Consider the following 13,520-nt stretch of genomic DNA (forward strand, 5'->3'; position numbering starts at 1 on the left):
CCTCTCCATTTTCTCATTATATGCATGTTTTCCTTACAGTGACAAATATTTATTTTTGCTAAAACTGTGATATTTTCACTTTAAAACTTTTTTAAACCTTTTTTATAAACTTTTTAAAATAACTCTCATTAGTGCGATCATACAACACAGAAGCCTTTGATTGCTCAGGTGATGCACTGTACTACTGTAGTGCCGTGTATTATCACTGCCTGTCAGTGTAATACTAACTGCCCCATACACATGAGATAAGTGTTGGCTGAAGGATCATTTGGCAGACAGCTATCTCTCCAGACTCCCCCCATACTCAAATATTCCAGCTTTCCTGTGGTTTGTATGACTGACTGCATCTGTAGGGAGGTCACCAAATACATTATATAGTCGACCAAAATCAGTGCTTCCATGTAACTTTAGTCTAATGTTTATGGAGGCGTTAAAAAGTAAGTTATGGAACTCTGCCTCTGGCCCGGCCTAATAGACTTTTGTATATTACAGGCCCAGTACTTGGGGGAGGAGGGCATTCAGCTGAACTCTGTCACACCTTCTTAGATGCCATGTTTACTTTTTGCAGGAGCAAGTGGTTAAACTGCCAGGGATTTTATTGCAGCCGCACCTGTGCCATCCCTGAGGTGTACATCTATGTTCTGGTGCCCAAAGGAGTTCATAACATGTTAAAATATTACAAAATGAGTCTTCTGCTTTTTGCATGTTTTTTCTTTTTAGAAGAATTGTTGGTGCAAATTTTCTTTTGAAACATTTTAATATCTGCTTTTTTTCTGTTTTTTTTTTCTTGTAATATAGGAAAGCCTAAGGCTAGAAATAAAACCCATAATACACTGTACATGTAGACTTTAGTATCAAATAATTTCTGTCCATGGCATTTGTGCAAACAAAACAGCTTTTATAAAAGCCTCAAACTTCTGTGTGTGAATCAGACCTGAGATCTAACTTAATAGAAGATTACAGTTCAGGGAAGACGGGAAACATTCATACAGACGGCCAGTGGTGATGTAGTCAGTGACGGACTGTCTCCATATATGGTTTTAGATCCGTAGTAGAAGATGTTTCCTCATCATGAAGTAGTTATTTCTCATGTCATGTGAAATAAATATCTCCTGCAGTATTGCTAATTCCAATTCTAGTGACGGAAAATGAGACGAGAATTAGCGTTATGGAAGGTGAGTCTATGAGAAACGTATTCAGCTGCAGACTTTGAGGAAGAAATTGCTTGTTGTCTGTGGCCTAAAATAAGTAGGTTTTATTACTAGATTTAAAGAAAAAACTAAAAACTGTGAAATAATAAATCTCATATGTTTCCCTTATTGTCTCCAGTAATTGTATTATTACACAGGATTTTTATGATGTTACATCGGCTCATCTTCTCGTTCAGGTCTCTACAATACCGGATCCTCTCAGTGAAGATCGTCTATATAAGAAAATTTTCTTGATTTACCTATCAAAGATGGATATGGACAGGGACAAGATGGTGGAGAGGATATTACACCTCACCCTAGAGATCCTCTTCTGGCTTACTGGAGAGGTGAGAGATTCTGATGACGTCACATTACATCATTCTTATCTATGGGAATAACAGATGGACAGAACTGGAGAGGTGAGGACTCTGGAAATGTCTGTAGTGAGATTTATTAAGCTGTCTCTCCATAACCAGAGATTAATCACGGAGCCTCCACCTCACCCCCTGATACATGAGGACATCAATGACCAGGTCCTAGAACTCGCCTACAAGATGATTGAGCTTCTGACTGGAGAGGTGACACTGCTGGGACATTATACAGTAACGCTATGGAGGGATCGGGGGATGACGGTATCATTGTATGTGTCAGGTTCCTATAAGGTGTCAGGATGTCACCGTCTATTTCTCCATGGAGGAGTGGGAGTATTTAGAAGGACACAAAGCCCTGTACAGGGACATCATGATGGAGGTTCCCCAGCCCCTCACATCACCAGGTAATAGACAGAACTAAATACACACGGCCTATAATTATCTGTATGTAAAAAATGAATTCAGTCCCCGTATGTGTTTCCTCTAGATCTATCCAGTAAGAGGACAACACCAGAGAGATGTCCCCGTCCTCTTCTTCCACAGGACTGTAAACAAGAAGATCCCAATGTTCCTCAGGATCATCAGGTAGATGGAGAGAAGTTGTCATGAGATCTCCCCTATGATGTGTAGATGGCCGTGAAGGTCTTGTGCTCAGTCTTGTTTTATCCACCAGTATTATATGGTTTATACTTGTGTAATGAGAACAGTGGAGATGGCAGGATTAGAGCTGATCATACATGTGACTTCTCCATCTGTCTGTGACTTTTATAATATTTGTTTCAGGGTGAAGATCTGACCCATATTAATACTACAGAGACATATGTGAGGGGTGATGAGCGGTATAAGGAGGAGATTCCTACATATGACTACCCTGGTGAGTAGTGACCACTAAATGCAGAGAAGTCACAGATTCTTCTCAGTCACCGGCTGTGGCTGCTTTATCGGTGGTGTAGTCCGGCCGTATCGCAATCGTGTGATCACCATTTTGCCGCTAGACCAAAACATTCTCCTCCGTCCGAAAATATTCAATTTACTTTGTGTAATTGTGAAAGATCTTTTCTGTAGAACGTACAACCTGGAGGATCCACCTGCCCCCTGGGATTAGTAGACGCTGACCTTTACCTGCCCAGGCCTGTAAACTGCAAAGCCAAATGACAGCGTACGTAGAAAGTGCTGACAAGTGAGAAAATCACTTGAAGAAAAATATTATAATGAGCCTGTAAGAGAAAGCGGAGGGTAATGATGCTGTTGGCTTCCTAGATCCCTGATATCTTATTGGATGAATCTACCTTCTCTCCCTTCTGTGCTGCTGAATGTGCTCGTATGGTCCCTACAAGACCAGGTCCAGTCTTTCTGGCCAAACTTCACTTTTTTGATCGATAACATTAAATGTGCAGTGAGGGCCAATTGTGAATTTCTGTACAATAACAGAGTTTCTCTTTATCCTGACTTTTCAACTTCTTTTAAAACCAACTAACTTCAGGCTGGATTGCGATAACCTACACAAAAAACATTACACCTGTGCCATGATATATCTCTAAGCTGTGCGTGGCTGATGGCTGTAATATACATCTATTCACGCCTGCAGGAGATGTGGTGGCATGGCTCGAGCCCTGGTTTCATGGATTCACTCCACGTCATAAATAGTGTCGAGTGAATTTGTTTGGCATTTCAAATTCTGGTTTGTGTTCGGGGTTCCGGCTTGTTTGCGCACATCTGCGTGACAGCGTGGCAAATCAGGGATGTTCGTGGGTGGAGCCGATTTTTTGGTGCGAACTAGCCAGAACCCCGAACACGAACCCAAATTTGAAATGCCAAACAAATTCACTCAACACTAATCAGAAATTACATTATATTTTCAATCCTAAGAAATTCTGATTCCTGCACAATCTCTCCTGAAATGGGGGCACTAATACTTTCTCTACTCTTCTGGTCAGGACTCATCATAGAATCATAGAATGGTAGAGTTGGAAGGGACCTCCTGGGTCATCTGGTCCAACCCCCTGCTCAAAGCAGGATTCACTAAATCATCTCAGACAGATGTCTGTCCAGCCTCTGTTTGAAGATGTCCATTGAAGGGGAACTCACCACCTCTCGTGGCAGCCTGTTCCACTCATTAATCACCCTAACTGTCAAAAAGTTTTTTCTAATACCTAATCTGTGTCTCCTCCCATTTAGTTTCATCCCATTGCTTCTAGTCTTTCCTTGTGCAAATGAGAATAAAGATGATCCTTCTACAATGTGACAGCCCTTGACATATTTGTAGACAGCTATTAAGTCTCCTCTCAGTCTTCTTTTTTGCAAGCTAAACATTCCCAAATCCTGCAACCGTTCCTCATAGGACATGGTTTGCAGACCAGTCACCATTCTGGTCGCTCTTCTCTGAACTTGCTCCAGTTTGTCTATGCCTAAAATGTGGTGCCCAAAACTGTACACAGTATTCCAGATGAGGTCTGACCAAAGAGGAGTAAAGACCGATAATGACTTCACGTGATCTAGACTGTATGCTTCTGTTAATACATCCCAGAATTGTATTTGCCTTTTTTGCTGCTGCATCACACTGTTGACTCATGTTCAGTCTATGATCTATTAGTATACCTAAGTCTTTTTCACATGTACTGTTGCTTAGCTCTATTCCTCCCATTCTGTATATGCTTTTTTCATTTTTATTGCCCAGATGTAGTACTTTGCATTTTTCCCTGTTAAAAACCATTCTGTTGGTTGCTGCCCACTGCTCCAGTTTATTTAGGTCATTTTGAATCCTCTCTCTCTCTTCTCTAGTATTAGCTATCCCTCCTAGCTTTGTGTCATCAGCAAATTGAATCAGTTTACCCTCAATTCCTTCATCTAAATCATTGATAAAGATGTTGAACAATACAGGTCCCAGGACGGAGCCCTGTGGTACCCCACTTGAGACATTCATCCAGCTGGATGTGAAGCCATTTACAACCACCCTTTGAGTCCGATCACTAAGCCAGTTATGAATCCACCTAACAGTTGCCTGGCCCATTGCATACTTGGTCATTTTTTCAATAAGGATGGTGTGAGACACTTTGTCAAATGCTTTGCTGAAGTCAAGATATACTATATCTACAGCATTTCCCTGATCCACCCAGTCAGTGATTCTGTCATAGAAGGAAATTAAGTTAGTCTGACATGACTTGTTAGTTACAAACCCATGCTGACTCTGGTTAATCACTTCATTCTTATCCATGTACTTACATACATGTTGTTTAATAATTTGTTCAAAGATCTTTCCTGGTATAGAAGTCAGACTCACCGGCCTATAGTTCCCTGGGTCCACCTTCTTCCCATTTTTGAAGATAGGAACAACATTTGCTCTTCTCCAGTCTTCTGGGACTTCTCCTGTTCTCCAAGAATTTTCAAAGATTATGGAGAGTGGTTCTAAAATTTCTTCTACGATCTCCTTCAGTACTCTGTGGTGTAATTCATCTGGACCTGGAGACTTGAACTCATTTATGTTAGCTAAATATTCCCTCACAATCTTTCTGTTTACAGATAACTTGGATTCTTCTATTCCTTTGAAAGGACAGTGAAGATCAGTTGATGTTACATTTTCTTTCTGAGAGAAAACAGATGCAAAATAGGAATTAAAAAGTTCGGCCTTCTCAACATCCTCTCTTACCATTTCTCCATTTTCATCCTGTAAAAATCCTATAGCATCTTTAACTTTTCTTTTTACTTTTGACATACCCCCAAAATTCTTTTTTATTGCTTTTGACATCTCTTGCAAGCCTTAATTCATTGTCAGCTTTAGCTAACCTGATATGTGCCCTGCAGGATCTGCAGACTGCATTATAATCTTCTTTAGATATGCCTCCATCTTTCCATTTAATAAACATTTCTTTCTTTCTTTTTAGCATGTGTTTAAGTTCTGTGTTCATCCATCCTGGTTTCCTTAAATGCTTCCCATTCTTCCTACTTTTCGGGATTGTTAACGATTGTGCTTTGAGAATCTCATTTTTAAAAATTTCCCATCCTTCCTGGACATTTTTGTCCTTAAGGACATCCAGCCATTGGATCCCTCCTATTCTCTTTCTGAGTCTCTAAAAATCTGCCTTTCTAAAATCTAACCTTGAAGTTTGAGTCTTCACATGTCTTCCTCCTCTAGTTATCCAAAATTCTATAATAGCATGATCGCTGCCTCCTAGGGTCCCAGCCACCTTTACCTCCTCAACCATCATACCTCCAATGGTCCACCATAAATGAGTGCATCTCCAGTTTAATGTTGGATTTTTCCCTTCATACATACGTTGTTGTTGGGGATGTTACATGTTTATATATTCTTTCATTTTTTTTACAAGTTCATTCTGTATGATAGTCTGATTGTGGTGGGATCGGCCGGCCTCACTTAGGTGAGTCTGTAACTCCCTGGTAGTCTTTCAAAAAGATCTCCATTGCCTCTTCCAAATGCCCAAGATCTAAATTTAAGACACCTCAGCTCTGCAGTATTGTAAAAAGTTTCCTTTAAATGTTTAGTATTTCTTCAAGAAACTCATCTGCCAGAAAATATTGGCCCTTAGTTTAGATAGATAGTTAGTTTAGATTGCCAAGAGCCACCGAGCCCCAGACTCTAATTACCCCAGAGAGGTTTCTCCACTAGTTTCTCATTTTTCTCTGATGGAGACTGTTGAGTTTGATCATTTCAGTAGATGTTTTGTTGTCTATAGTCACAGTTTTTGACTTCAGTAATCCTCTGATTTAACCCCTTCCCGCAGACAGTTTTTTGTTCCTAATCGGCCCCATTTTTCAAATCTGACGTGTGTCACTTTATGAGGTGATAATTTTGGAATTCTTCACAAAGGATAATAGGAGACAAATGGACCTTACAAATTATTTTCCAACTTCTCCTGAATCCGACAATCCCCTATATACGGTTGTACACTACTGTCTGGGCACATGGCAGGTTAAGAAGGGAAGGAGCGCCATTTAGCTATTAGGAATGCAGATCTTGCTGGAATAGTTCGCAGACACAATGTATTGGGGGCACTGTTCATGGTCATCTGGCAGCTCAAAAGATGGCCACCATGAGCAGGCTTGTCACTATCTACCCTGTTTACAGATTTCACAAATTACTTTGCTCATCTCCCTTTAACCCCTCTACATGGATCTGGACTTACACAGAGACCCCTAGGCTTGGGCCACGGTGTTACCTGCTATTCTGTGGAGTGAGATGGGAAGAAGAATAGTCAGGTAGCCGGATCAGAACCAGGAGGGCAGAGAAAGTACAAAATCAGAAGACACAAGAGTAGTCAGTAAACGGGCCAGGGTCACAACAGGAAACAAATACACAAGCCGGGAGCTGAGCACAGAGGACTGAACCAGAGGAGAACACGGCTGGATCTGGCAGCTTCCGGCAATATGCTTCCAGCTTTAGTAGGGTGCGGTGCTTTCCAAATGGCTGAAGCAGGGAGCAGATTACTGCAGCTGGACAGCACACACACCTATACCGCCAGACTGGATGGTACTACTGGTCCCAGGCTCCCTAATCTTAGTGGCTGGACAGAACCTACACCTTTTACTCCATATTTGGGAGGCAGAATGAACAAACAGTTGAACACCACGCTCCACTGGTTCATTCTATGAGGTTTTCTATTAGATGGTCGTTGTCCTGGTGAATAAGTGAATTTTTTTTATATAACCTGCCTTTATTTACAGACAGTTTAAGTAGAAATGTTCAAAAATATAAAATTCAAGGATTTTTTTAAAAAAATAAAATAATTGGTTTTATTCTTGGCAGATGACTGTACCCGGAGATCAGAGGGACAGCTGACATCTTCAATTTTTAAATCAGATGATCTTGAGATCCCACAGGATACAATTGAAGTGAATGACATTTCCCCAGATATACCATCATCCCTTCACAGCAAAGATCTGTCATCTGATCCTATGAAACAGGTCCTGTCTTCTGATTCATTACCGACTACTAAGGAAAATCATAGTCACAAAATAAGCATTAAAAAACAAACTGCTCCTAATGCAAAGAAGCCATTTTCACATTCAGAATATAGAAATAGTTTTCCTCTCAAAAAGTCTTTTCTTAAACATCAAAAAATTCACACAGCGAAGAATAGATTTTCTTGTTCCAAATGTGGGAGATGTTTTAATCAGAAATCAAATCTTGTTAGGCATGAAATAACTCACACAGGAGAGAAGCCATTTTCCTGTTCAGAATGTGGAAAATGTTTTGTACAGAAATCAAATCTTATCGCACATCAGAGAACTCACACAGGGGAGAAGCCTTTTCCATGTTCAGAATGTGGGAAATGTTTTGTTCAGAAATCAAATCTTATCAAACATCAGAGAACCCACACAGTGGAGCAGCCTTTTTCATGTTCAGATTGTGGGAAATGTTTTGTTCAGAAATCAAATCTTATCAAACATCAGAGAACTCACACAGGGGACAAGCCTTTTCCATGTTCAGAATGTGGAAAATGTTTTACAGAGAAATCAACTCTTATCAACCATCAGAGAACTCACACAGGAGACAAGCCATTTTCATGTTCAGAATGTGGGAAATGTTTTACACAGAACTCAAATCTTATCAAACATCACAAAACTCACACAGGGGAGAAGCCATTTTCATGTTCAGAATGTGGGAAATGTTTTATACAGAACTCAACTCTTATCACACATCAGAGAACTCACACAGGGGAGAAGCCTTTTACATGTTCAGAATGTGGGAAATGTTTTACAGACAAATCAACTCTTATCAAACATCAGAGAACTCACACAGGGGAGAAGCCTTTTCCATGTTCAGAATGTGGGAAATGTTTTACAGACAAATCAACTCTTATCAAACATCAGAGAACTCACACAGGGGAGAAACCTTTTCCATGTTCAGAATGTGGAAAATGTTTTAACCAGAAATCTAGTTTTCTTAAGCACCAGAGAAACCACACAGTGGAGAAGCCATTTTCATTTTCAGATTGTGGGAAATGTTTTAACCAGAAAGCGCATCTTGATAACCACCGGAGAACCCACACAGGGGAGAATGCATCAACTACACACAACTAGTCTCTGTACAGACAATAAAGGCCCTAGCTGCACAACTAAAAATGCCACCACAGACCTAACTCCCTAATAAGCCGTTGAGGAGTTTCTTGTACCTCCTGAGGAACCAGAGGGGAGGCTACAACACACTGTCAACAAGGGGAAAGTAAAGTATGAAGGCCCATGACCTAGGACGCAAACCCAGCTTTATGACACTAGGCACTAAATTGTGACCCAAAATCCTTTGCTAATCTTCAGATTTCATGATGTCTTGCACACAGTCAAGGCACCTAGTGCCATAGGCAGCAAAACAACCCCAAAACACCTTTGAACCTCCACCATATTTGACTGTATGGGTTGTAAATTTATTGATTATGCTGCGCACCTTGGTCAAAGGAACATGCGGATCCCTAAAGATGGACTTATAACCTTGAAATTGTTGATATTTTTCAACAATTTTGGTTCTCAAGTCCTCAGACAGTTCTCGTCTCCTTTTTCTGTCTTCTCCATGCTTAGTGTGGCACACATATGCACACAATGCATAGATTGAATCAACCTCTCCCTTTTTTATCTAGTTTTAGCTGTGATTTTCATATTGCCCACACCTGTTACTTGCCACAGTTGCGTTTGAACAAGCTTCACATGCTTGAAACAAAGTTGTTTACCCACAATTTTGGCAAGATGACAACAATTTTTTCCAGCCTATTTTGTGTGAAATTATGTTCAATTTGCCTTATTTTCTCTGTTTTCTTGTGTTGTTCCAATACACGCAAAGGAAATAAACTTGTATAACAAAACATGTAATTGCAATAATTTTCTGGGAGAATTACTTCATTTTCTGGAACAATTTCAAGGGATCCAACACTTTTCACTATGACTTGTTTTTGTTGCCTTTTTAATTTGTTGCAGCATTTCATCCTCTACGTGTTCAGCTATATTAGGAGGCTTGTAGCAAAGTCCAATTAGCAGTTTTCCATTATTGCCATGTCCATGTACATTTACCCAGACTGATTCTACATCAGGAATGTAAAACTCACAACATGAAAACTTTGACAAAGTCGTGGGCCAACCAGTATACAGTATAATGGGCCCCACATCCTCCTCCATACATAAGAAACAAGAGGAAAAAACTTCACGTCAGAGTCCCATATAATAGTGAAAAAATTACAAAATGTTATTAATTATAATTTATACAGGAAAAAAATATGAATCGCAGAGACAGTTAATAGTAAAACAATGGAGGAGCACTAATGAGGAGCACGAGACAAATTAACATGATTCTTTTCTGATGTAAGTGCATAATTGCGCTGCCAAAAAATAAGAATATATTGTTAAAATGCAGTGAAGCATTCAATAAAAGTGCAGGTGCTTGTGAGGTAGGTCAGAAGTAGTTGCTATATAAGAGGTTAGTCATACCGCTGTCTATATATAGGTACTAATATAGATAGCTCATACCGGGGACAGCAGATCTTTATAAGTGGTATCAGTGCCCTGACTCTTAGGCTACAGGGTAAAAGTATATCCTAATACATATTAAAGCCTAGAAAATGCACCTAAGTAGGAAAAAAGATTAAAGAACGGCAGTAAAAAGAGTGTAGCATGAACCCTATAGAATACTTACAGCCACAGTGGATGTGAATACGCTCCTCAATTGCGCTCACCCTGATGCGCGTTTTGGCACGGCTGCCTTCATCAGGAGGTGGCGTCAATGAAGGTGGGTAGGGTTTAAAAAGGGCCCTTGAGCTAATAGAAAAGGGGGTGTGTAGTCTCTCCGCCAATGGGTGTGGGGAGGGCGTGGCATGACACATGGCAATCACTGCTACACCGCCGCATCCATGGCAACCGCGTCATATGATCCATCACGCCGCAAGTACGTGGGGAACCACGTGATCACGCGTCATGGAGCACAGATTGATACGGCCAGCGAGGACACCACAGAGAACAGTGAAGCCATGCGTACCGCCCAGTCCACAGACATATAGTCAAATACAACCGGAGAGAAAAAGAAACAAGCATAATGGGGTAAACTGTCAATAATAGCATAGCCCAAATGTATATATGTATCTAAGGGGTATAGGCGATAGCCAGTTCTATATAAGTCAGAGAAGTTAATTGGCCATGACAAAACAAAGTATATATTTAAGAAAAGCATGAAGTATAACACGATTATATGAGATCATAGTATAAATGCATAATAAGATATAAGAAAATATCTCTCAATATATCGATCTATAAATATGAAATATATACAATAATAACTGGACAAAATGCCCACACAGAAAAAAAGTTACAGATCTTGAGAGACAATACAGTGCCAGCAATTATGTCCATGTTATCCAATAGCAGAATGGAAGTCCTCAACGTCATTGACAGATAGAAATTATTAACTACTACCCAACCATACTAGATAAAAAGGTAAGACAAATAAAATAGCTAAAACAATGTGGATATAGGTGATCAAAGTCCGAATCCATCGGCTCTCTTTCTGGGCTAATAGTTGGCTCACTCGACCTTCCCTAATATTAGTGGTGATCATGTCAATACCCCGAACTTTAAGTTTAGATGTGTCACACTTATGGTGTATTCTAAAATGCTTGGGAATAGTTTTAACGTAGAAATATCCGTTTCATTTACCGCCGCTTCAATACCTAGGACGTGTTCACGTGTTCTTGTCTTAAGTTATCTAGTTGTGAGCCTTAGATTTTAGGACAGAGGCATGTCGCATAATAGACCACCACTTTAGAGGTACAAGTTATCGGTTTGGTGATGTAATAGGTCCTAGAGTCCTGGGAATCTGTGAAAGAGTTAGCATGTTCGACATTAGGACACGCCACAGATCAACCACATGGTACACATCCATTTACTGGATGTGGTCTTTTCAAAAAATTAGGGGGAGTGGTAGTATAATAGTGGCTTCTCATAAGATGATCACAGAGATTTTTTGCCTTTCTGAAGGTGATTTGCTGTCTCTCTGGTAGATATTTTGCCAATATGGGGTCAGCCATTAAGATGGGCCATGATTTGTTAAGACAGTCACGTAATTCTGTAGCTTTAGAGTGGAATGTTGTAATGAACCGTAACTAGTGATGAGCCAGCATGCTCGCAACTGCTCGGCGCTCGCCCGAGCATCTCACTGCTCGCAACTGCTCGCCCGAGCATCTCACTGCTCGCAACTGCTCGGCACTCGCCCGAGCATCTCACTGCTCACAACTGCTCGTCCGAGCATCTCACTACTCGCAACTGCTTGCCCGAGCATCTCACTGCTCGGCGCTCGCCCGAGCATCTCACTGCTCGCAACTGCTCGGCGCTCACCGAGTATTTCCGGGGTTGCTCGGTGGGAGCTCGGGTCCCCTCCCTGCATGTTTGGTGCTTTTTAGAGTGCCATTCAACATGCAGGGATTGTCTGCCACCCAATGTAAAGCTGCAGCCATGTTGGTTGTGGCATTACAGTGATTGGCTTGCCACACAGGGTCATCAGGTCTATATCAGACCTAGCGCCCCCATGCTAGGCAGGCAGGGTATATATCAGACTGCAGTGCTCATAGCAAAAGGCTCCATTCCAGTTCTGTCTGCTGGTGCTTTTACAGATATTTGTAGAAATCGCCCCTGGTATTAGGGGCCAGGAATCATTTTTTTTATCTTTATCCTGACTATTTGCTTAAAAGTCAATCCAGAGAACACTGTTTTTCTGCGCCATTTGCTTGTTGGCACTGCAGAATACAGCCAGGTCCTTTCCATATTACAGCGCTAAAAATCCAGCTATTTAAAACTGTGGTTTGTCCATCACATGGATCACATATAATTGCGCTCCATTGGCCTCCATTCAAATTTTGTTTCAGTGGGTCAGTGAACTTACTGACACAAGGTCGGTGCTGTTAAAAATAGTTACCTACAGGCCAGCTATTTAAATCTGTGGTTTGTCCGTCACATGGATCACATATAAGTTCGCTCCAAATTCAGCCATTTGTAGTGAGCGTGGAAGATATTGTCCTCCATTTAAAATGGGCAAGGCATGTGGCAACGGACAGGGAACTGGACATGATGGTGCATGCAGAGGCCGAGACCGTGGGCAAGCTGAAATTGTGCCACAACAAACACCCACATCTTCTCGCTCAACCTTCCTGTCCCAATTAATAGAGGACACCACTATTGAACACAGAGCAGTGTGAAAAGGTTATTGGTTGGATAGCAGATAATGCTTCCAGTCACTTAGCCACCACCACCACCCTGTCTTCCACACGGTCAAGTCTCAGTAGCCATTAGTCTGGATCGCATATTCCTCACCCTGATCCTCCTTCCTCCCACCATGCCGATTGCCCAGAGACAACTGATCCCACACTTGGACACTCCGAAGAGCTGTTCACTTTTCCATTTATAAATTCGGGCCTCTTGCCTGGTCCACTTGAAGTGGGGCAAGAGGAGATTGTATGTAGCGATGCCCAAATATTTGAGCAGCCAAGGTCACACAAAGGCGACGGTGGGAAAGTGGCACAAGAGGTGGACAATGATGAGACACAATTGCCAGAAAGTCAGGAGGAGGACCAGGGTGCGGAAGTGGAAGACAAGGCGGTGCATGATATAGTAACTGACCCCACTTGGCAGGAGGACACACAGGGGGAGGGAGGCAGAGCACCCCAACAGGCAGGAAGAAGCAGTGTGGTGGCCACAGACAGAAGGCGGCAACTGTTCCTCATAACACCAACATGACGGAAGTTGCCAGTACAACTGTTAGGTCTTCCCGAGTCTGGTTGTATTTAAAAGACTCTGCCGATAACCCCAAAAAGGCCATTTGACCCACCTGCCAGGCCAGCATCAGAAAGGGTAGCAAAACTACCAGCCTGACCACCACCAGCATGATCAGGCACATGGCAGCAAAGCACCCGACTTTGTGGGCTGAACCCCAGGGTCCAGGAACAGTGTCTGCGGGTGGCACCATTGCTTCTTC

The 13,520-nt window shown here is 41.7% G+C and overlaps 2 protein-coding genes across 2 annotated transcripts in view; both read left to right on the top strand.

Moving 5' to 3' along the window:
• LOC141171888 (gastrula zinc finger protein XlCGF66.1-like) overlaps positions 1–13,520 on the top strand; it is a 469,561-nt gene that overhangs the window by 309,578 nt on the left and 146,463 nt on the right. The gene's annotated exons all lie outside the window — the stretch shown is intronic.
• On the top strand, positions 1,381–9,189 carry LOC141172878 (uncharacterized). The gene is made up of 6 exons (XM_073657500.1): positions 1,381–1,537; positions 1,667–1,768; positions 1,842–1,965; positions 2,049–2,146; positions 2,345–2,435; positions 7,323–9,189. The coding sequence occupies exons 1-6, from the start codon at positions 1,460–1,462 to the stop codon at positions 8,597–8,599; spliced, it is 1,770 nt and encodes a 589-aa protein (XP_073513601.1). The 5' UTR covers positions 1,381–1,459; the 3' UTR covers positions 8,600–9,189.

The sequence above is a fragment of the Phyllobates terribilis genome, unplaced genomic scaffold, assembly GCF_046119375.1.
Source record: "Phyllobates terribilis strain yellow unplaced genomic scaffold, ASM4611937v1 Scaffold_12__6_contigs__length_324123572, whole genome shotgun sequence".
Taxonomy (NCBI): Eukaryota; Metazoa; Chordata; class Amphibia; order Anura; family Dendrobatidae; genus Phyllobates; species Phyllobates terribilis.

What these genes read in the sequence shown, in the direction of transcription:
- LOC141172878 (XM_073657500.1), top strand. Translation starts at nt 1,460, where the DNA reads ATGGATATGGACAGGGACAAGATGGTGGAGAGGATATTACACCTCACC. An exon ending in CCAGCCCCTCACATCACCAG is followed by an intron (nt 1,966 to 2,048) that starts GTAATAGACAGA and finishes TGTTTCCTCTAG; the next exon opens with ATCTATCCAGTAAGAGGACA. An exon ending in TCCTACATATGACTACCCTG is followed by an intron (nt 2,436 to 7,322) that starts GTGAGTAGTGAC and finishes TATTCTTGGCAG; the next exon opens with ATGACTGTACCCGGAGATCA.